Source organism: Erythrolamprus reginae, chromosome Z (assembly GCF_031021105.1).
Source record: "Erythrolamprus reginae isolate rEryReg1 chromosome Z, rEryReg1.hap1, whole genome shotgun sequence".
NCBI lineage: Eukaryota > Metazoa > Chordata > Lepidosauria > Squamata > Dipsadidae > Erythrolamprus > Erythrolamprus reginae.
The window spans coordinates 96406852-96428489 of record NC_091963.1 but is presented as its reverse complement, the minus strand read 5'-3'; the positions used below and the strand labels follow the sequence as shown (position 1 = coordinate 96428489).

At 37.2% G+C, this 21638-nt stretch overlaps 1 protein-coding gene across 1 annotated transcript in view; it reads right to left on the bottom strand.

Annotated features, from left to right (window-relative positions):
• The window catches only part of KCNH6 (potassium voltage-gated channel subfamily H member 6), a 126280-nt gene that overhangs the window by 2885 nt on the left and 101757 nt on the right, over positions 1-21638 (bottom strand). The window contains exons 9-14 of the mRNA XM_070729166.1: positions 21151-21403; positions 14328-14521; positions 13835-13931; positions 9654-9914; positions 3716-3896; positions 1721-1910 (exon numbers count right to left, since the gene is read on the bottom strand). Coding sequence (XP_070585267.1) covers positions 1721-1910; positions 3716-3896; positions 9654-9914; positions 13835-13931; positions 14328-14521; positions 21151-21403 — 1176 coding nt within the window. The remainder of the gene's footprint in view (positions 1-1720; positions 1911-3715; positions 3897-9653; positions 9915-13834; positions 13932-14327; positions 14522-21150; positions 21404-21638) is intronic.

Sequence of the window (21638 nt, the reverse complement as noted above, 5' to 3'; positions counted from 1 at the left end):
ACAAGTATAATATATAATTTGAGACAGAATAGCGTTCTTCCTACAGAATATAGCTTTCTTCTCCCCATCCTTTCCCCCCCTTTTGTTAATTGACCCTGAGTCAGAGCAGACTATTTATTTTAGATTATTTTTTTACCTTCCCAATCTGACATGACTTTTGTCAGCTCTTGTCTGCTTCATTGAAAATGAATAATTCAGTGGGGAAAATGGTAGTTTAATTATCTCCAGAGAGCACATTTCGGCTTGTTTTGCCCCTAGTTATGAGGGCCAGTGTTGTTGTACGTAAGGAGACATATTTTTTTCCCTCTGGATTTAAAGAGGAAACTAGAAATTAATCAATTTGTTTGGATTTTTGTTTCTCGTGAGCAAGGAATAGAAATGCAGATTTTCCTGTGTAGCTGGTGAGTTGAGGGGTCCTTTCATCAAGTTCACAACTATGATGCAGCCTAAATGTATGGACACTAGAACCAATCTACCTTATTTCTAATACACCTTTTGGATCAGAATTGTTTTTCCAGTTAAAGATAGAAAAGATACAGATGAGTTTTTCTCTTTGGGATATTTGTAATTTTTGGAATTATAATATTTAGAAACAGCTGAGAAATTTACTGACTGTGCCTGCCTCATAAAAGGTTGAGAACTGAAGAAATGAAAGAAAAACCCTTATAGATTTTCTTTTTAAAAGATTGAATAGGAAGAATGTCTTCTGTGGGACAGCTGTCTTGTTTATACTGTATATCAATGATAAAAACAAAACCTTCAGAATAGATTTCTAGAACAAGTCTATTTTAAATAAATAGTTTGATTTAGGGGCTTGTGAAGTGCTTAATTTTTTAAAATTATTTACTGGAATAGGAAATTACTACTAAAGACAAATAAATCTTTCTGGAGACTGAAATGGATTCACTAGATTTTACAAATAGAGTTGAATGACTCTTCAAAAAATTGAACAAGGCATTGTGGATTACTCTTTCAAACAAAAATGTAAGACATATATTGGACTGAAATTACAAGTGAATTTCTAAGGTAATAAGAATTTTGTCAGAATAAGAAAGGATACTAGAAGGAAACAGGAGCCAGAATTTTATGCATTACCATGGGATAATTGATTAGTTTGTGATAGCTAAAACATTTATTTTTGGTAATATTTTAAAAAAATTAATTTCTTTTTTGTAAGGTTTAATTGTTAAGAGAGGGATGAGGTGACCATAGACTAAATAGAAACAAAACCTACATAAGCTATTAGGTATTTTTGCTGTTTTTAGTATCTTTGCTGATTAATAAGAAGAGCTGAAGTTTTCAGACCAATTTATAGAAAATGGAATGAGTTTTGGAATGAAGAAGAATCTGGCTGCATTTTAAGAGACAGTGATGAGTATTTAATGAAGCTATTTTGGACGCTTTGCACAAAACTAACAAATGTAATTATGATTTTGGGAATTGATTATTAGAATTACATGGGATTAAAGAAGTAATAGTAAAATTATTGTTAATTATAGAATAAGAGTTTGATGTATTTTTTCTTTATTTACTGCAAATCTGTATGCTTTTTTTTTGGTTTGCATTTTCTCTTGTTTTTTTGTATGATTCTTTTTTTTCTATTTTCTTGCTTCTTTAGGTTTTATGCATTGTTTCAAAGGTGTTTTTTTAAAAAAAAAAAATCCATAGCCTAGAAAAGCCTAGAAACTGGAGGATTCCATTTTTAATGCCTCCATCTTACCTCTTTCAGGGGAGTCAGTTCCTCTTCTTCCAGGGATGGATCAGGTTCTGTGTTCCTTAGGTTCATGCTATACAGAGACAAATTACGGGAGGAAGGCGAGATGGAACTATATGCAGGTGGCACTTGAGACAGCTGGCGCTGTAGCAGCTGCAGAATGAGATTAATGTCGGAAGACATCCTGGATTCTAGTCTATATGAGAGAACATAGTATTTTCCCCTGAGGCATTTTGATTTCTGAGGCAGTACAGAACATTGATTTAAGAGCAGTGAGAGTTAACATAGAACTATTTCAAACAGTGAATTATACAACAATAAAAATCAGAAGTTGTGTAACATCTTTTTAATGCCGTCTGGCGGGACCCAGGGGTAGAGCCTTCTCTGTGGTGGCCCGGCCCTCTGGAACCAATTCCCCCTGGAGATTCGAATTGCCCCTACTCTTCCCGCTTTCTGCAAGATGTTGAAGACTTATCTATGTTGCCAGGCATGGAGGAAACAACTATCTCTTCCCCCCCACCTTTTTTTCCCTGACTGTAATACATGAGAATGGTGTGCAGTAATGATTGTTTTTAATATCTATGGGTTTTAAATTTCATTTTTTAATTTATATTGGATTTGTACTCTGTATATTGTATTGTTGTTGTTGTGAGCCACCCCGAGTCTTCGGAGAGGGGCAGCATGCAAATCTAATGAATACTTAAAATACTTAAACTAATAATCTGCTAAAAGGTTTTGTTTCTTCTATTCCATTTCAACCCATTAGAGTCTTGGTGGCACAGTGGTTAGAGTGCAGTACTGCAAGCTACTTCTGTTGATCACTGGCTGCCAGCAGTGTGGCAGATCGAATCTCAGTTGGCTCAAGGTTGACTCAGCCTTCCATCCTTCCAAGGTCGGTAAAATGAGGGCCCAGATTGTTGGGGGAAATATGCTTACTCTCTGTAAACCGCTTAGAGAGGGCTGTAAAGCACTGTAAAGCGGTGCATAAATCTAAATGCTGTTGCTATTGCTATCCCATCCCTTCCTGTCCCATCCTATTCTGTCCTTTCTTTTGAAAACCTATGCCTTTTAATAAAATATGTCGGTTAGAAGTGATCAGAGTATCTTAATTTTTGCTATACATAGGCTAATATGGCTCCTACAGTGCAACACCAAGACTCTTCCTTTAAAAACCGAGCTTTATTTTCAATTTCCAAAAGCTATTAGGGCACTAAATTTGCTATTTATTTTTAAGCAGCAGTTGTAATTTCAGGAGGTCCTCCAGATGCTGCACTGATTCATCTGGAGTAGTGGAAATACCCCAAATGGTATAGAAAGTATTTAATGCATGATTGTTTGTTTAATGACAATTTCAAGTTATGACAACCTTGGAAAAAGTGACACGTGGACTGTCCTCAAAATTATGACCAGTACATCACTCTGACAGTTATGTCATTGCAATTTGGATGCTTGGCAACTGGCTGACATTAATGAAAGTTGCAGTGTCTTGAGGTCACATAATTGTGATATGTGATGTTCCTAGCCAGCTTCTGACAGGGAAAGTCAGTTGGAGAAGCCAGATTCACAACACATGATTTGCTTAACAGCTGTGGCAAAATGGGTCCAGTCATGTGATTATTCACTTAATGACCACATCACTTAAAAACCAAGATCCCAGTCACAGTTGTAGTCATAGATTGAGGACTACCTGTAAAGTATTAGAACCAGCAGGCCTCAAACTCACACAGTCTTGTTAGAGTTTAATTGAAATCTGTTGTTTGTCTCCAGTCCTTCACAGCTTCCAGAAACCATGATAAGGCATTTGTGGCATTTTAAAATTGATACTGGCGATGGATGAACTTATCCAGCAACTCCATATATTTGTTGAATAGGAGAGAAGAGCACTGAACTCTGCATCTCTCATGCCCAATTATTTTCAGGAATTTGGGATGCATTGTTGAATTTCAAAGCTATTAGAACTGGAATATTCTTATTTTCAAATCACGGAGTGACTGAATTTACCTGCTAAGCTGTGCCTGCAGGCTTTCCAGCTTTGCTTCAATCTGCCGTGGTCCGTCCTCGGGGTTTAGAGGCCTGCCCAATGGACTATGTACCAAGGAGATGTGCTGGAAAGGCTCCGACAAGGGACTGGGCTTTTTTTTCTCCCAGAATGTGAACAGGTTGGAAACATCCAATGATGTTGCTGGGAGTTGAAAGAAAAAGGTTATCTATGTAAAATTGCATGGCATGGGTCCAAGTTACCTGAGGCGCCATTTCAACCCAATGGGATTGGCCCACCTCATCTGTGCCAGCAGATGAGGCAGGCTGCGGACCCTGTTGATCAAGGAATTCCAGTTGCTGGGGTCCAGAAGAAGAGGTTTCTCTCTTGTGGCTCCTATCTTTTAGAACTTCTTGCCTTCTGCAATGAGATCTGCTCCCCTACCTCCTGGTCTTTCATAAGAGCCTGAAGACCTTGCTCTGCCATTTTGTTTTGGGCTTTAAGTAGCAATAGCAGAGTTAGACCAGTAGCAGATCCGATCTCTTATGCATCTGCTTCCTCCCACCCTGCTTTTTAATTTTTGTAGCTATTAGCTATTTTTGTAGCTATTTTTGTAGCCTTCTCCAGGTCCCGTCGACTAAAAAAATGTCGTTTGGTGGGACCCAGGGGAAGAGCCTTCTCTGTGGCGGCCCTGACCCTCTGGAACCAGCTCCCCCCAGAGATTAGGATTGCCCCCACCCTCCTTGCCTTTTGCAAACTTCTTAAAACTCACCTCTGCCGTCAGACATGGGGGAATTGAGACATTTCCCCCTAGCTTATATAGTTTTATGTATGGTATGCTTGCGTTGAATGGTTTTAAATTAATGGGTTTTTAGATACTTTTTAAATATTAGATTTGTTTATTATATACTGTTTTATTATTGTTGTGAGCTGCCCCGAGTCTATGGAAGGGGCGGCATACAAATCTAATCAATAATAATAATAATAATAATAATAATAATAATAATAATAATGTTATGGTTTTATTGCTTTTAATGTTGTAAGGGTCAGTTTGCAGCAAATGAATTTAATAAATTAACAAGTAATTAAAAGGGTATGATTTTGTTTCAATATATATTTATGGCATATCATTTTTCATTTTAAAAATCTGTATAATAAAATAAAAGATCTATTACTGAAAAAATATAAGCATGATAAAACCAATTAAACCAGTTAGTATAAACCAGTTTATATTATTAGTATAAAACTAAATCAGTTTATACTAACAGTATAAAACACAAAAACTAACAATGATTAATGAATTACAATAATACATTGATTGATACAAAAGATCAATGGCGGGCCTGTTTAAGTTTGTTTTTACTTTATCAAAACCTGTCAGGTTTCCTTGTTTCCTATTAGAAATTACAGTAGTTTTGTGCAGTGGGTACCACTTTTCAGCATGTCTACTTTTGCACTACAGCCAGATGAATGTCAGCAGTACCTAATTATCAAGTCACAAATATACTTGGTTTAAAATTATTCCTATTCATAATTCTTAAAATGTTTGCTACGTGTCTCTTTCTCATTAACTAGTATAAGTTGTTGTATTTAGTCCTACCCTTGATTGGTCTTAATCACTCAATCTCTTATTCTCTAAATTTCATTAGAATATTCCCTCTTACAATTCCCTCTCCTCAGTTTGCATTGTTCTATTGATTTAAAAATTATATATTGTACAAAGAGATATATAAAGGCCTGTATTAATATGCTGTAGAGCGGTGTTTCCCAAACTTGGCAACTTGAAAATATCTGGACTTCAACTCCCAGGAGACCCCAGCCAGCATTCGCTGGCTGGGGAATTCTGGGAGTTGAAGTCCAAATATCTTCAAGTTGCCATGGTTGGGAAACACTGCTGTAGAGAAGAAGTAAATGCTAATCTTATCACATTTCTGGAGTGTGAAATCAAATATCATAGCTTTGGCTGTATCTCAAGGGCTGCAAACTTCCTGAATGCTGCTAAAACAGGTTTGTTCCTCATTGCCAGTCATGTCTGAAGAGGAAAATATCTTGGGCCCCTCTTGAGAAGTTTTTTAAAAGATCAATACTGGTACTTTGATCTGTATTCTTTCTGGACATCTTTATAAGCACATATAGGTTATTGAAAGTAAAAGGAAAAGTGAGAGATCAATGGGCATAACTTTTGTCTTTGATCTCCTTGGTTTTAATCTATATAAGGACTGGCCAAGCCTGTTTGATACCTGAAAAGAAAGAAAAAGGAAGACAAATGGTGATGGGGACAGGAGAACATACTAATTGTTTAACTTTTGGCATTTGCAACAAAACTTACAGTGAAAACATGGACTTAGCCTACATATATGTATACATAAATAAATATATGTATATGAAAGTACTTTTTCCAGTATCATAAAGATTTTTGTTTTAGTGGCATGAATATGCTAGAGATAGTTACAAGACAAAAACTTTCAGTACATAATTTATTAAGGTCTTATCAATTTCTGGCAGTAGCATAGAAGGGTACTAAGCAAAATATCTTAGTACCCTTCTATGCTACTGCCAGAAATTGATTAATGCCCACTTCCAAAGGTATTAGACAAGGATGCAGCTTGGCCCAGATTAATCTTTATGTTAATGACATCTTGGAATTTCTCTATTCTATTAATGTCCACATACCAAAAACATTAACAAATATATCAACATTCTGATATGCTTCTAAATAAGATTAAATCAAAGGTAATAGTTTTGAGGGAAAGACAGCTCAAATGCAACTGGCAATCTGATAGGGAGTTATAAGATTTATCATATTTAGGAGTGGATATAACCTTAGCCAACCATTTACAATGAAGTTCTACAAAGACAACCGCAAGCTCAAAAATGCTTTGTATTTTAAAGTTCCACAAAGCAAAAAATGTATCAATTTTTGGCTTATAAAAGGCACTCTTACTTGAACAAAATTAGATGCACTTTTAAAGAACTATTCTAGGGACCAATAGGAATACCTGTATATCTGTAGTAACAGTACAAGCAGAAGGAGGCACCCCTTTACCTGTAGTCTAACAATAATGAAAATTTTTAATTATTATTTTATGATCTTCTCAGTGGAACTTGACAGAGTACCACAAAAGTGCCTTAAAGAACAGATGGGCACACTTCAACCTACCACATGGATCAATTAGTTTCTCCAAATTGTCTTACACCATGGCCTCTCAGCACAATACCTTGAATAAACTCTAAACTAATAAACTCTAAACTAAACTAATATTGAGTCACTTGCAAACATCAAGTCATTGAAATAGCTGGCCAAAAATAAAATGACCTTCCAAAGAGAAAAATACTTGACAATGGATTTGACACAGTATCATAAATAGCTCTTATCAGAGAAAGATTCAAGCTGCTAGATTCTATGATCAAGTAGGGAAGTCAAGTGCCATATCTTGAGAGAGAATATGTATTTGTGGAACATTAGAAACAGAAGATGTTAATAAATACCAGAGGTGAGTTGCTCCCGGTTCAGACCAGTTCTTTAGAACCCAGTGGGAATCCTTCCCACTCACTGAATGGGAGCAATTGCCGGTTGGTCAAACCAACTACTGGCAGCGCCATCTTGGGTTTTTTGCTTCTGCACATGCGCAGAAGCTTAGTTTTTGGCACTGCGCATACAAGCACAGTGCTGGAGGAAGCAAACCAGGGGCAAGGTAAATTACAACCCACCCCTGGCACATATCCTCCTATTCAATTATCAGTTCTGTGCCTCAGCAAAGATTCAAGTCTTATAGACACTATTCAACAGAACCGTAAATGGGTCCCAAAAGATTACCTAATTTTTTTCAGGTCACGGATATAAATGTAGTCACTGGAACTGTTAAATTTATAGTCAGAGCTGTCCAATAAAGAATATATTTTATAGAATATATTTTATAGAACATGTTGGGGATCACATGTGAAACTGATGAATTCAGGCGGCCCCAGGGGAAGAGCCTTCTCTGTGGCGGCCCCGGCCCTCTGGAATCAACTCCCCCCAGAGATTAGAACGGCCTCCACCCTCCTTGTCTTTCGCAAATTACTCAAGACCCACCTTTCCCCCTAGGCCATTACAAATTATGCATGGTATGTTTGTGTGTATGTTTGGTTTTACTATAAGGGTCTTTAGTTGTTTTATTAATTGGATTGTTACATGCTGTTTTTTTTAATCATTGTTGTTAGTCGCCCCGAGTCTGTGGAGAGGGGCGGCACACAAATACAATAAATAATAATAATAATAATAATAATAATAATAATAATAATAATAATAATAATTCACTTAAACACAGGTTGTTTCTGAACTTTAGGTTTTATCTTGTTACCTATTCTATTTATTTATGTTGTTACCTATTCTACTTTACTTTGTGCTATTTTATTTTTATCCTATGTTACTATATTTTAGTCTATTTTATCTTACCATTTTATCACATTTTTCTCTACCTTACCTTATTTTATTGTATTTTACTATGGCGAACCTTATGGTTTGATATAGTAAAATCAACAAAGTATTCTGTTCCTACAATAAATTATAGTAATACAAAGGATTAATTTTAGGTCAAAGAGTTGAACTTCGTTAACGCTCATTAAGTTAGCACTTATTAAGGTAAGTTAGTAGTTATTAGAGAAATGTGGCATTGCAGAAAAATGCTACTCAGGAAAGAAAGCTTGTTAGATATTGAAAAGCCAGACAATGCTTGATTTTAAGGCTATGCTTGCCAGGCAAAAGATAAGGAGGTCATTTCCTTTTTTTGCTAGATGTCTGAAAATCTTAAGTACATTATTGTGGAGATTTTCAAACTGGATTTAACAGAACTATAAGACTTGAATAGATTCCATGGGATTAAGAGTGTGGGAGAAATCCTCTCAGTGAGGAATTTGGGGAGGGAGAATCCTGTCTGCTAGAAGCTAAATCTTAATTCCTTGAGTAGAACCTGTGCTTTTTAAAAAATATATTCCCATCTGGAACAGGAGTTTCATCTCTAGGGAGAAAGGGGAAATTATAAAGGAAGCAAATTGATAATCTTAATAAAAGTCTGCAATAGCTGTTAAGAGAAAATAAAAGACAAGTCAGTCCTAGGAAAGGGGAAAGCATTCAAAACCAGTCCATCTTGATTCTGTTTAATGTAGGGCTAGATAAAAACCTCGGTTGATTTTCAAAATTATTATTGCATCCTAAAGCATGTTAATAGATAGCCTGTTGTTTTTATGAAATCCTCATCCTCCCCTGGCCTACCTTCAAGAAGAAAAAGAAAAAGGGTTTACAGTAATGCTTTGCAGAGTTTTTCCCCACCCCACCCACTGTAGACACTAAGGTACTTATCAGCTGATATTCAGAAGCCCCGCCCTTTTTGATCAAGGAAGTTGGAATTTGTTTGTATTTTAAAGGCAAATTGATTCTGTACCCTGAAAAACTTTGAAACCTCCTTATTTAGTCGGTCTCTCCCCCACACACATATGTACAGAAAAATAAGTAAAAGCGTCTATGATTTTTGGTGCATAAATGAAATTTTAGTTGCACTAATTCTTCTCCAGGAATCAAGCTACCTGCTTCCTAAAAATGTATGAAATTTAAATTCATGAGGCAAGCAACTGTGTTATGTCCTGAAAGGGGTGAAATTAAAAAAAAATCCCTACCAGTTCTGTGGGCGTTGCTTGATGGGCATGGCAGGGGAAGGATACTGCAAAATCTCCATTCCCATCACACTCTGTGGCCAACCAGAGAGAGTATTTGCCAGTTCTCTGAACTACTCAAAATTTCCACTACCAGTTCTCCAGAACCTGGTGAATTTTATCCCAGTCCTACACAAATTCTTCTCTATTTCCAAAATTAATATTATTACAAAAATAAGAGTCCTGAACCAGCCCTATGAATTAATCATAAACCTCAAGTCAAACAGATTGTTTCATTTCTACACCCTAATGAGCAATAGTTACCCATACCTGCGTAGGCTAGATTTTCTTCAGTTACCAGTTGATTGGCGTTGGTGCCATCAGTGACCAGGTTTACCACAGTCGGGACAAAATCATTGTTTTCTGTATCTATAAAAGGATCAACCTTGATGGGATTGGGCATCTTGGCTTCCTCTTCACTCATTTGGGAGCAGGATGTTGTGGTGCTGTCAGGATGCTGTGCTGGTGTAAATTCAGAGTATCCGTGACATTGCTCCAAGTCTGAATTGGCAGCATCCATGTTATCTGAATCTGTAGTATGGGTAAGGAATGCAGAAAAGTCTCACATGGCCTGAGAAATGATTAAATACTGATAGAATCTCTCAAGCTTCTACAAATACAAAGGCCGTAATTAGGTTATAAAAACATCTGGATATTTTAATACCCTGCATTGATGATGAGAAATATAAAATACAGTCATACCTCATCTTACGGACCTAATTGGTTCCAGGGGGAGGTTCGTAAGACGAAAGGTTCGTAAGACGAAACATTGTTTCCCATAGGAAACAATGTAAAGTCAATTAATCCGTGCAACCAAAAAAAAACCCCCGCAAAAAAAAACGCTGCCACCCGGCTGTCACCTTTTAAAACAGCCGAAGCCAAACCCGAACTTCCGGGTTCGGCATTCGGGAGGCCGCCGAGAAGCCCCCAGGCAGTTTTAAAAGGTGACAGCCGGGCGGCGGGGCTTCCCAGCAGTCTCCGAACGCCGAACGCGGAAGTTCAGGTTTGGCGTTCGGCTTCGGGAAGCTGCTGGGAAGCCGCCCGGCTGTTTTAAAAGGTCACAGCCGGGCTGGGGGGCTTCCCAGCAACCTCCTGAACCCCGAACTTTTGCCAAACTTTCGGGTTCGGGGTTCAGGAGGTTGCTGGGAAGCCCCCCAGCCCGGCTGTCACCTTTTAAAACAGCTGCGCGGCTTCCCAGCAGTCTCCGAACGCCGAACGCGGAAGTTTGGGTTTGGTGTTCGGCTTCGGGAAGCTGCTGGGAAGCTGCCCGGCTGTTTTAAAAGGTCACAGCCGGGCTGGGGGTCTTCCCAGTAACCTCCCGAACCCCGAACTTTTGCCGAACTTCCGGGTTCGGGGTTCGGGAGGCTGCAGGGAAGCCCCCCAGCCCGGCTGCGACCTTTTAAAACAGCCGGGCGGCTTCCCAGCAGCTTCCCGAAGCCGAACGCCAAACCCGAACTTCTGCGTTCGGTGTTCGGAGACTGCTGGGAAGCCGCGCGGCTGTTTTAAAAGGTCGCAGCCGGGCTGGGGGGCTTCCCTGCAGCCTCCCGAACCCCGAACCCGGAAGTTCGGCAAAAGTTCGGGGTTCGGGAGGCTGCTGGGAAGTCCCCCAGCCCAGCTGCGACCTTTTAAAACAGCCAGGCGGCTTCCCAGCAGCTTCCCGAAGCCGAACGCCAAACCCGAACTTCCGCGTTCGGCGTTCGGAGACTGCTGGGAAGCCGCCTGGCTGTTTTAAAAGGTCACAGCCGGGCTGGGGGGCTTCCCAGCAGCCTCCTGAACCGAACCCAGGGTTCAGAAAAATTTTGCCTCTTCTTACGAACTTTTTTCGAGTTACCGCCCGGCTGTCACCTTTTAAAACAGTCGGGGGCTTCCCAGCAGCCTCCCGAACGCCGGTTCGTAACTCGAAAAAAGTTCGTAAGAAGAGGCAAATTTTTTCTGAACCCCGGGTTCGTATCATGAGTTGTTCGTAAGACGAGGGGTTCGTATCTTGAGGTACCACTGTATGTTGGCTATTCTTCCACATTCAATATATAGGGAGCAAAAATAATTTACCACCAGTAATTTTTGAAGGTTAACATGTTAACAGAGTTGGAAGAAATATTGTAGATCATCTAGTCCAACCCCCTGCCCAAGTAGGAGACCCCACATCTACCTCTACCTAGGATAGAAGTCACAACCTCCTGATTGTGAGACAAGAGCTCAATCTCTAGGCCATAGTAACTGGGTTAATTTAATAACAACTGAAATAATATAGTCTTTCTAGAATATTTAAGCCAACCATAAGCAGAGAATGTATACAATATTTCTGCATAGGGATTAATAATAGAAAAATATGTTGTCCAAATATATTAATATATTGTATTTATCAACAATTAAATGGAAGAATTCCATTATTTTTTCTTGTGGTCTTAAGATGCCTTATTAACATCTTAACTAATCTTCTACAACTGAACGTTTACAAACCCTGGTAATCACAGAAAGGGAAGTGCAAGTTCTATTTCACAGACAGAAATCTCAAAAGCCCCAGCCCCAGACAAGATAACTCCTTCTTGCTTAAAAGTCTATGCTGACCAATTGGGTCTCATCTTCACCCAAATTTTCAATAAATCACTAGAGATGTGCTATGTTTCTTCCTGCTTCAAATGCTCTATTATTATCCCAGTGCTGAAGAAGCCGTCCATCAAGGAACTGAATGACTACAGACCAGTTGCTCTAACATTTGTAGTTATGAAAACCTTTAAAAGGCTAATGATGTCCCACTTGAAAACCATCACAGATTCACTGTTAGATCCCCTGCAGTTTGCATACTGAGCAAATAGATCGACAGATGATGCTGTTAATATGGTTCTGCACTAAATCCTACAACATCTAGAATATCCAAAGACCTATGCAAAGGTTCTCTTTGTAGACTTTAGTTCAGCATTCAACACCATCATACCGTACATTCTTCTAACTAAACTAAATCAGCTAGTGGTGCCTGAACACACGTAAATGGATCATAAGCTTCCTAACAGACAGGAAGACTGTGTGTTCTCATCCCTTCTCTTTATAATAATAACTTTATACCCCAATGACTGCATCTCAAATGATCCATTTGTTAAACTACTGAAGTTTGCAGATGATACAACAATGATTGGTCTCATTCGAGACAAGGTTGAACAATTAGCCTTGTGGTGTGAACAGAAGAGTCTAGAACTGAACACACTCAAAATTATATAAATGGTGGTAGACTTTAGGAGAAACCCTCCGATCCTACCACCTCTCACAATACTAGACAACATAGTATCAACATTTCTAGGTTCTATCATATCTAAAGACATAAAATGGTCACCTGACATAAAAAACATCATCCAAAAAGCACAACAAAGAATATTCTTTCTGCGCCAACTCAGGAAGCTCAAACTGCCCAAGGAGCTGCTGATACAGTTCTACAGAGGAATCATTGAGTCTGTCATCTGCATCTCTATAAATGTCTGGTTTGGTTCTGCAACCCAACAAGACCAACACAGACTTCAGAGGATAATCAGAGCTGCAGAAAAAACAATTGTTGCCAACCTACCTTCCACTGAGGACCTATATACTGCACCCCTCACAAAAAAGAGTCAAAAAGACGGCTGTGACAATATTTATTGACCCCTTGGATCCTGGACATACACTGTTTCAACTTCTGTCCTCAAAATGTCGCTACAGAGCCCTGCAGACCAGGACAACTAGGCACACAAACATTTTTTTCTTGAATGCTGTCACTCTGCTAAACAGATAATTCCCTCAACATTGTCAAACTATTTACTGTCTGCACTACTATTACTCCTATCATTCCTATCACCCATTTCCTCCCACTTATGACTGTAATACTGTAACTTGTTGCTTGTATCCTTAAGATTTTTATTAATATGGATTGTTTCTTTATCGCTTATTTGACCCCTATGACAATCATTAAGTGTTGTATCTCATGATTCTTGACAAATGTATCTTTTCTTTTATATACTGTACACTGAAAGCATATGCACCAAAGACAAATTCCTTGTGTGTCCAATCACACTGGGCCAATAAAGAATTCTATTCTATTCTATTCTAAATATCTTCCAAATAATGCATGAGATATGATGATAATGAATGAGATAAATCATATCTTACAGGTAGAGAGACCTAAAGGTTATAATTTGCATAAAACTGAATTCAAAGCCAAAACCTAACATAATGCTTTTCTTCTTTAATCCAGAGTACAACTAAGATGCTATTTTTTTCATTCCGAATTACACTTGATAAATTATAGGTGATAAATCTGAGTGAGTGCCCAGGGGCTGCATTGACTGGGAGTTGATAGCACATTTGGAGGGTGCAGATTGAAAAAGACTATTTTGGAAATAATCACAAGGTGGCAGTAGTGGGCTTCCTACTTTCCTCCTAATCTTAATGCCAGAATTTAGTACAATTCCCAAAGGCTAACTCACCAATTTTGTTAGCTTGGCATGGCGAATGTTTATGATGACGTGTTTGGCGATAGTTGCATGCATAGTCTTCACTGAGAGAACGAGGAATACTGTCTGCCTGAAAGAAAAAAGGGTAAAATATGGTGGAAAAAGTAATTCTGAGCAGCTAAAATAATCCAAACCCCTTATAATTATCCTAATAATAGTCAAACAGGGCAAATATTTAGATATTTGTGTTTTAGAAAGAACATAAAAGTAAATTGCTTCCAACATTATGCATAAATGCATAAAATTGCTTGGGCTTTTAATAGCTGAGCAATACTGTAGAACATACATAATTTATGTATTCAAGGGTCTGCTAGTTAGGTTAATGTGACCTACTTTCATGTCAGAAAAAGACAAACTATACTTAATTCTTCTAATACAATTCCTTTTTCAGGTCAATTTAGTTACAAGGGGTTAATATGGGCATGGCCTTGGTTAACCTTTCCATCTTTCCATATTAGATACTCACATCTCTCAAGTTGAATGTTATCTCCAAATTGCTCCAAAAGGTATCTGAAAAGGCTGGATACATATCCAAGACTTTCAGGAGATCTTCCCGGTGAATCTTATGCAAGTCACAATAAGTCAAGGCTCGCACATCTGCGTTGGATTTTCCAGGCCTTGCATACAGACTGATAGGCTCTCCAAAGATGTCGTTCTTTCCTAAACAACACATGAACTCCTATTAAAGTATAGCAATTTTGCTGTTGCTGTTTTGAACTGGAACAATTGTTCAGTCATTCTTTTGATACCTAACTGACACATTACAGAAAATTGTACAAATGCTTTTCATTTGCATCTAATCTGACAACTCAGATTAAGATTATAATCCATTCATATTAGAACTATTCATTAATATTAAAAAAATAAATATAATAAATATAAAGTACTTGTTTCTCAGGTATCCCATAGCCTATTTATTAAAGATAGGGAAACACTTGGCTGTCTCCAACTCCATTGCTCAGTGTAGAAATCCAAATCTAAGTATGATAATTGTCTGTGTAGTCTGCTACCATGATGAGTGAATGGTTCCACTGTCAAATTTCTGGGATCCCCCTTCCCCAAATTAGAATCTGCCCTTCTATCCATAGTTCTGCGTCTTGTAATTTGAAAAATGCTGTCATATTCCCTTCCAATCATTGCATTTGTTTTTTGTTTTAAAGTGAAAAACAGTATGTTTGAAGCAGTTAAATTTGATTCTGCCATATTTAGATCATTCCTTTAATCTAGCAAAACCACCTTGAATTTTATTCAACAATTTTATGGTATTTTTGATATAGTGTTACCCCCAAAATAATAAAGATAAATTTATGTAATTATTATGAATAAAAATTATTTTATTAGGATTTGGCAAGAAATAAATATACCACTTTTAACAATTAAAATTTAAATTACAGATAAAAATAAACAATGGTAGAATGCTTTTTTATAAAATGAAAAGATTTCATTTTATATAAGAAAAAAACTGACCCCCAAAATATTTAAAATATTATTATTTATTAAACAAATAGGAAGTTTTTAATGTTATCATATATCTTCCAAAACCCCCCACTATTAATGGGAAGGCTAAACTTATTTTTTGTATTAAAACCCTGCTGTTCTGTTCGGGTCGTATGTGACTCGAAACCAAGTTTGAGTCCCCTGTAAAACATTTTCCCTGCATATCTGAAACTTGAAATTTCATGACTTTTCATCATTTCAGGGGTTCTCTCTATGAGAATTTTTTGGGGGGGTGGGGGGTTTCTTTCTTGTTGAAAAAAGACCCCTCCCTAATCTTATGTTCCCGGGTCACCCTGACCCGGACCGAAAACTCTTCATTTGAAGTGCTTATGTTTGGTCAATTTGAAAACTTTTTCCACTTGGAAAGTAGTCTGAACATTTCTGCACACAATGATATGAAAATTGAAATGAAAAAAGTAAATCTTATTGGATTATTTTGCTGATATAATGCATGCCCCCCATTTTTGTGAAATTTGTTTCAATTTATGGATAGTTTTGCTTGCAAAATGCATTCTATTTTACTAAAGTTGGTGTAGGATTGGTAGCTTGAACATTTCTGAATATAGGAAAAATATAAAGGAACTGAACAAAATGATTCTTATTGGTTTTTTAAAATCAGAAATAAGGCCTCCCCCCCCTCGGCTGCTTGCAACCATTTTCACTTTTTATTTTTTTATGCTCCAAATCCGAAATATTCTTTAAAATCTTAGGCATTCATTTACTCAATTTAACAATGCTGATCATCAAAAAAATATTTTTGGGGTGGTGGCTAATTGTTTTCTGGGCAAAAAAAAACCATCACTTCGAGTCTGTTTCTGTTCGTATATGACCGGACCAAAAAGAATTTTTTTAGGTACTTGAATTTGATCTTTTTGAAAACTTTTTCAACTGGAAAACTAGTTTGAACATTTATGAACATAATGATATGAAAATTGAACTGGAAAAAATGAGACTTATATTTTTACTTTGATCAAAAAGCCCCTCCCCCCATCCTTTCGGAATTTCGTGTCAATTTATATTTTTTAAGCCTACAAATCCCTAAGAAATTTCCCCCCAAAAGGTTTGATATACTAAATTGAACAATCCTGAACATAAGAAAAATATAAATGAACTGAAAAAAATGGTTCTTATTGGTTTATTTTTGCCACAAAAAGGCCACCCCCCCTCGGCCTTGCTGTGTGCCATTATTGTCACTTTTTATACATATTTGGCTAGAAATATTTGGAATATCATTTTGAAAATCAACCACATTGTAGCCAGAGAACTAATTTTATGAAAGAAATCCATTTTACTAATAAAAAGTATGTAAGTTTGAAATTAACAGCATATTTTTTATATAAATTGAAATAATTGAACACGGGGGGAGGCATACTTTATGTGCAAAATAAACCAATAAGCATCAATTTTTCCAGTTCAATTTTCATATCATTATGTTCAGAAATGTTCAAGCTACAAATCCCAACTTTAGTAAAATAGAATGCATTTTGCTAGCAAAACGATACATAAAGTGAAGACTATTTCACAGAAATGGGGGGCATGCATTATATCAGCAAAATAAACCAATAAGATTTACTTTTTTCATTTCAATTTCCATATCATTGTGTGCAGAAATGTTCAAGCTACCAATCCCACACCAACTTTAGTAAAATAGAATGCATTTTGCAAGCAAAACTATCCATAAATTGAAATAAATTTCACAAAAATGGGGGGGGGGAAGGCACATTTATGTGCAAAATAAACCAATAAGGATTAAGTTTTTCAGTTCAATTTTCATTCCATTGTGTGCAGAAATGTTCAAACTTGTTTCCAGGTGAAAAAAGTTTTCAAATTGACCAAACATAACCACTTCAAATGAAGGGTTTTCGGTCCGGGTCGTATGTGACCCAGGAACAGAAGATTAGGGAGTTTTTTCGAACAGAACAGTGGGGTTAAATGATTTCTCCTTGCTTTAAATCATGGTGTCAAACTCGAGGCCAGATCCAGCCCATATGGTGCTTAAATCTGGCCCATGGGGCTGGTCTGGGAATATCAAAGGACCAGCCTATGGAGCCTGTGCTGGTGAAAATGGGCTAAAATGGCCATGTGGGTGCCTCAGAGGCCCATTTTCAGCCAGCTGCAAGAGGCCATGGAGGGCAAAAATGAGGTGCAGGGGGCCACAGTAAGCATGTGGGTGCTGCCTGATCTCCCATGCCCCATTTTTGCTGGTAAAGTGCTGTAGGAGGCGTCCATTCTATCTGCCCCCGATCTCTACTGACCCCCCCCCCCCCAGGCAACCCATGGAGGAGAATTACAATTCTGGTCTGGCCCTCAAAGAAATTCAGTTTGACACCCTTAAATAACCTTTAAAAATGTTGCTTGCAAAACAATGGCTGCAGGTTGCTGTTTGCACTTTCTATCCCAATCAAGCCATCTTGAAATAATAATCTTAATCCATCTTATTTTCTTTCATTCCTTTCCTGAATTGTAGCCTTCTCCTTAAAATGACCCTTGGGCTATTTTTGCTGAAATCAGAGTATTATATCTATAGAATATTTAGAATATATTAAGCAAGTTACCAAACAAACAAAATGCAAAAATTGCAATAAGGTCTGAAAAGACTTTATTGACAAATTCAATAACGATTGGTCTCTTTCTCTTTTTTTGGTGTCTTCAAGTCAAGGTCATGGTGATTGCCTGGACAAGATCCTGCAGTTTTGTTAATAGTGTTTTAAAGTGTTTTGTTTGGAAAGGCTAAGTAACTGGTCTAGAATCATTGTGCTAGCTTGATGCCTAAGGTAGAACCTGAGCCCATTGTATTGGCATCCTTTAGTCTCGAAAGACCATGGTATCATGAACTTTAGCTTGTTGCTTTTAACCTTGTTTAGTTACTACAATTGGAACCAGTAGCTCAGTTATTAAAATCACAACTAGTTTTATGAGCTTATTTCAGTTTTCCATCGCTTTATAGATCTGCAAAGATAATAAATGTAAGGATTGGTCATTTTTAGCAACAAATAACAAATAACTTTAACTTGTTGCCAAACAAGGCAGTCACTATTTATATATTGTTTACAGCTTCTTACAGATGAATTTTTGGGAGGCTGTCTCCTGAAATAATTTTAAAGTAAAAATCCCCTTAGTAGACACATTGATATACCACTGGCATACCAGGCATTAAGATACCAGCAAAGGCCCAGGGGGGAGTGGATCATTAAGGTTAGATGGAGATCTGAAACCCCTGCCCCCATAGGCATAAGGAACAGCCTAATGAAGGTGGGGCAAACTCCAATTACATACAGGAGAGCAAGCTGGAAGAGCACAGAGACAGGGTGGGGGGTATAGAACAATGCAGAGTTGCAGACCCAATACACGATCATGGGCAAAACAGATGCTAGAGAAGACTCCATAGTGTCATCCCCAAACCCCCAACACTTTACCCTTAGATTATCTACGGTTGACCTCTACAGATTCCAAAGAGGTCAGTACAGCCTTCCGTCCCCTGTCCTATTGCTCTCCTATATCTCCTATACTTTTCTTCTATTCCTATATCTCTTCTTCTATTCTTTCATTGATATGTTGTATTACTATAACTTCTTTTCTATTATTTCTTAGATATATATAGTATCTCCTCTATAACCTTCATCATGTATTTTACTATGTCAATATAGGTACATACCCACTAAAACCCTCATTGTGTATTGGACTAAATAAATAAATAAATAAATAAATAAATAAATAAATAAATAAATAAATAAATAAATAAATAAATAAATAAATAAATAAATAAATAAATAAATAAATAAATAAATAAATAAATAAATAAATAAATAAAAATAAATAAATAAATAAATAAATAAATAAATAAATAAATAAATAAAACAAACAAACAAACAATGCATTTACGTAAGGAAGGGAGGAATAACAAGGAAGTGGAGAAAGTGGTGATTAGCACACCTCAAGTATTGGCTCCTAACCGTACTCTATCCCCTGGGGAGAGAAAGAGGCAATATGCAAAAGATAAAGATGGAACAGCAGCTCCACCTGTTTACATGACTAAGCTAGCAAGGGTTAAGCTAATTACAAGAGAGAAGGAAGTGGCCTGTGGCATGGGCAATGATCAAAGCGAGCAGCATTATATGAAATCAATGGTCTTCAATGGGGATTTTAACACTATGACAATGTTAGTAGAGGACTAACAAAAGCTTAGTTAATTTTAGTAGTTTTAAAATAAATTTTAAGTGTTCCAGAGATCATAATGGCTATTGCCTCTTCATTTAGAAATACACCCAAATCGCATTTTTAGGACAATTCTTGATGTGTGTGCGCGCCTGTATTTGTTTGTGTATATAAACACACACGCACACACATCGCCAAAGAGACGTTTATGTATAAAAATATATAAATAAATAAATTTAAATTATACTGGCTGCCGATCAGTTTCCGCTCACAATTCAAAGTGTTGGTTATGACATATAAAGCCCTAAATCGCATCGGACCAGAATATCTCCAAGACCGCCTCCTGCTGTACGAATCCCAGTGGCTGATTAGGTCCCATAGAGTTGGCCTTCTCCGGGTCCCGTCGACCAAACAATGTCATCTGGTGGGACTCAGGGAAAGAGCCTTCTCTGTGGCGGCCCCGGTCTTCTGGAATCAACTCTCTCCAGAGATTTGAACAGCCCCCACCCTCCTCGCCTTCTGTAAAATTCTGAAGACCCATTTTTGTCACCAGGCATGGGAATAATTACCACCTTTCCTCCCCTTTCTTTATTATGTTTTTGGCCTTACTGTATGATAGATTAGGTTGAATGTGTATGATTGCATAGTTAGGGATTTTATTATGTTATTAATGCTTTCTTAAATTGATTTAATTTTTATTATTGGATTTGTAATGTATTGTATTACTGTTATGCTGTGAGCCGTCCCGAGTCTTTGGAGAGGGGCAGCTACAAATCTAATAAACTATAACTATAACTATATAAATAAATAACATATTTTTGCTGATAAGTGAAAAAGAAGGGGGCTATAGGTAAACCTATATCTACCTATAGCTCCTTGGAGAGGGTTGGCATATAGATCCAATATATAAACAAACAAACAAATAAATAATGTTTACCTATAGCTAGACATATAGGCATCTGCGTGCACACACGCACACACACACACTCACACAGAATACTGTATATGGATAGCTACAGGTTAAGTAGGCAAATCCATATATTTTATATATCTTTTCTCCCATCCATATATCCTTCCTCTATTCTTCATTGATGTATTCTATTCTCATATCTCTTCTTCTATCCCTTCCCTGATATTTACTACTACATGTTTTTATTCTCTTTAACTTTCAATTTGTATTGGACAAACAATAAAATAAAATAAAATAAAATAAAATAAAATAAAATAAAATAAAATAAAATAAAATAAAATAAAATAAAATAAAATAAAATAAAATAAAATAAAATAAAATAAAATAAAATAAAATAAAATAAAATAAAATAAAATAAAATAAAATAAAATAAAATAAATAAAATAAAATAAAATAAAATAAAATAAAATAAAATATACACCAAAAGTTGTACAGCTCTTGCTGGATATTGATAGGATAAAGAAGTTGCTTTTTTCAGCTTCAATATGTTGCTGGAACTTTAGTGCCCTTTCCCTTAAGGAAAAATTGAGTGACAAAGTTTACAATTTGATAGTTCCTCAATGGCCTGATGATCAACCTCTACCTGATGCAAAGCAACCAACGGGCTGAAATGAATCCACTTCCCCCTATTTTGTAAAACTATCCCCCTTCTTGCAAAAATTTTCACCTAGAATGGCCACTACTATGTCCTCCCTGAGGATCTCAATGGAGCCACGTGAGATAAAATAAAGCGTGGTAAGGACATCTCCATAATGCACCAGGGTATCGCCAGGGGGGGCATGCGTTGTCTTGAACTTCATTGCCAAGGCACGTAAGCAGCCTTTGCTAGCTCCTTGGAAGGCCTTGCAATTTTGGAGAAGGGTGCGATTGAGGTGGAGGCTGATATCAGCCTGTAGGCAATCAGGAAATCCTTTCAGCACCTGAATGAAATGAAGACAAATACAGGTAAGCAAATGAATTCTGTGAATCTTCCTGTATCTCAAACCCCTATTCTGTAGAGCAGTGTTTCCCAACCTTGGCAACTTGAAGAGATCTGGACTTCAACTCCCAGAATTCCCCAGCCAGCCTTTGCTGGCTGGGGAATTCTGGGAGTTGAAGTCCAGATCTCTTCAAGTTGCAAAGGTTGGGAAACACTGCTGTAGAGGAATATATTTA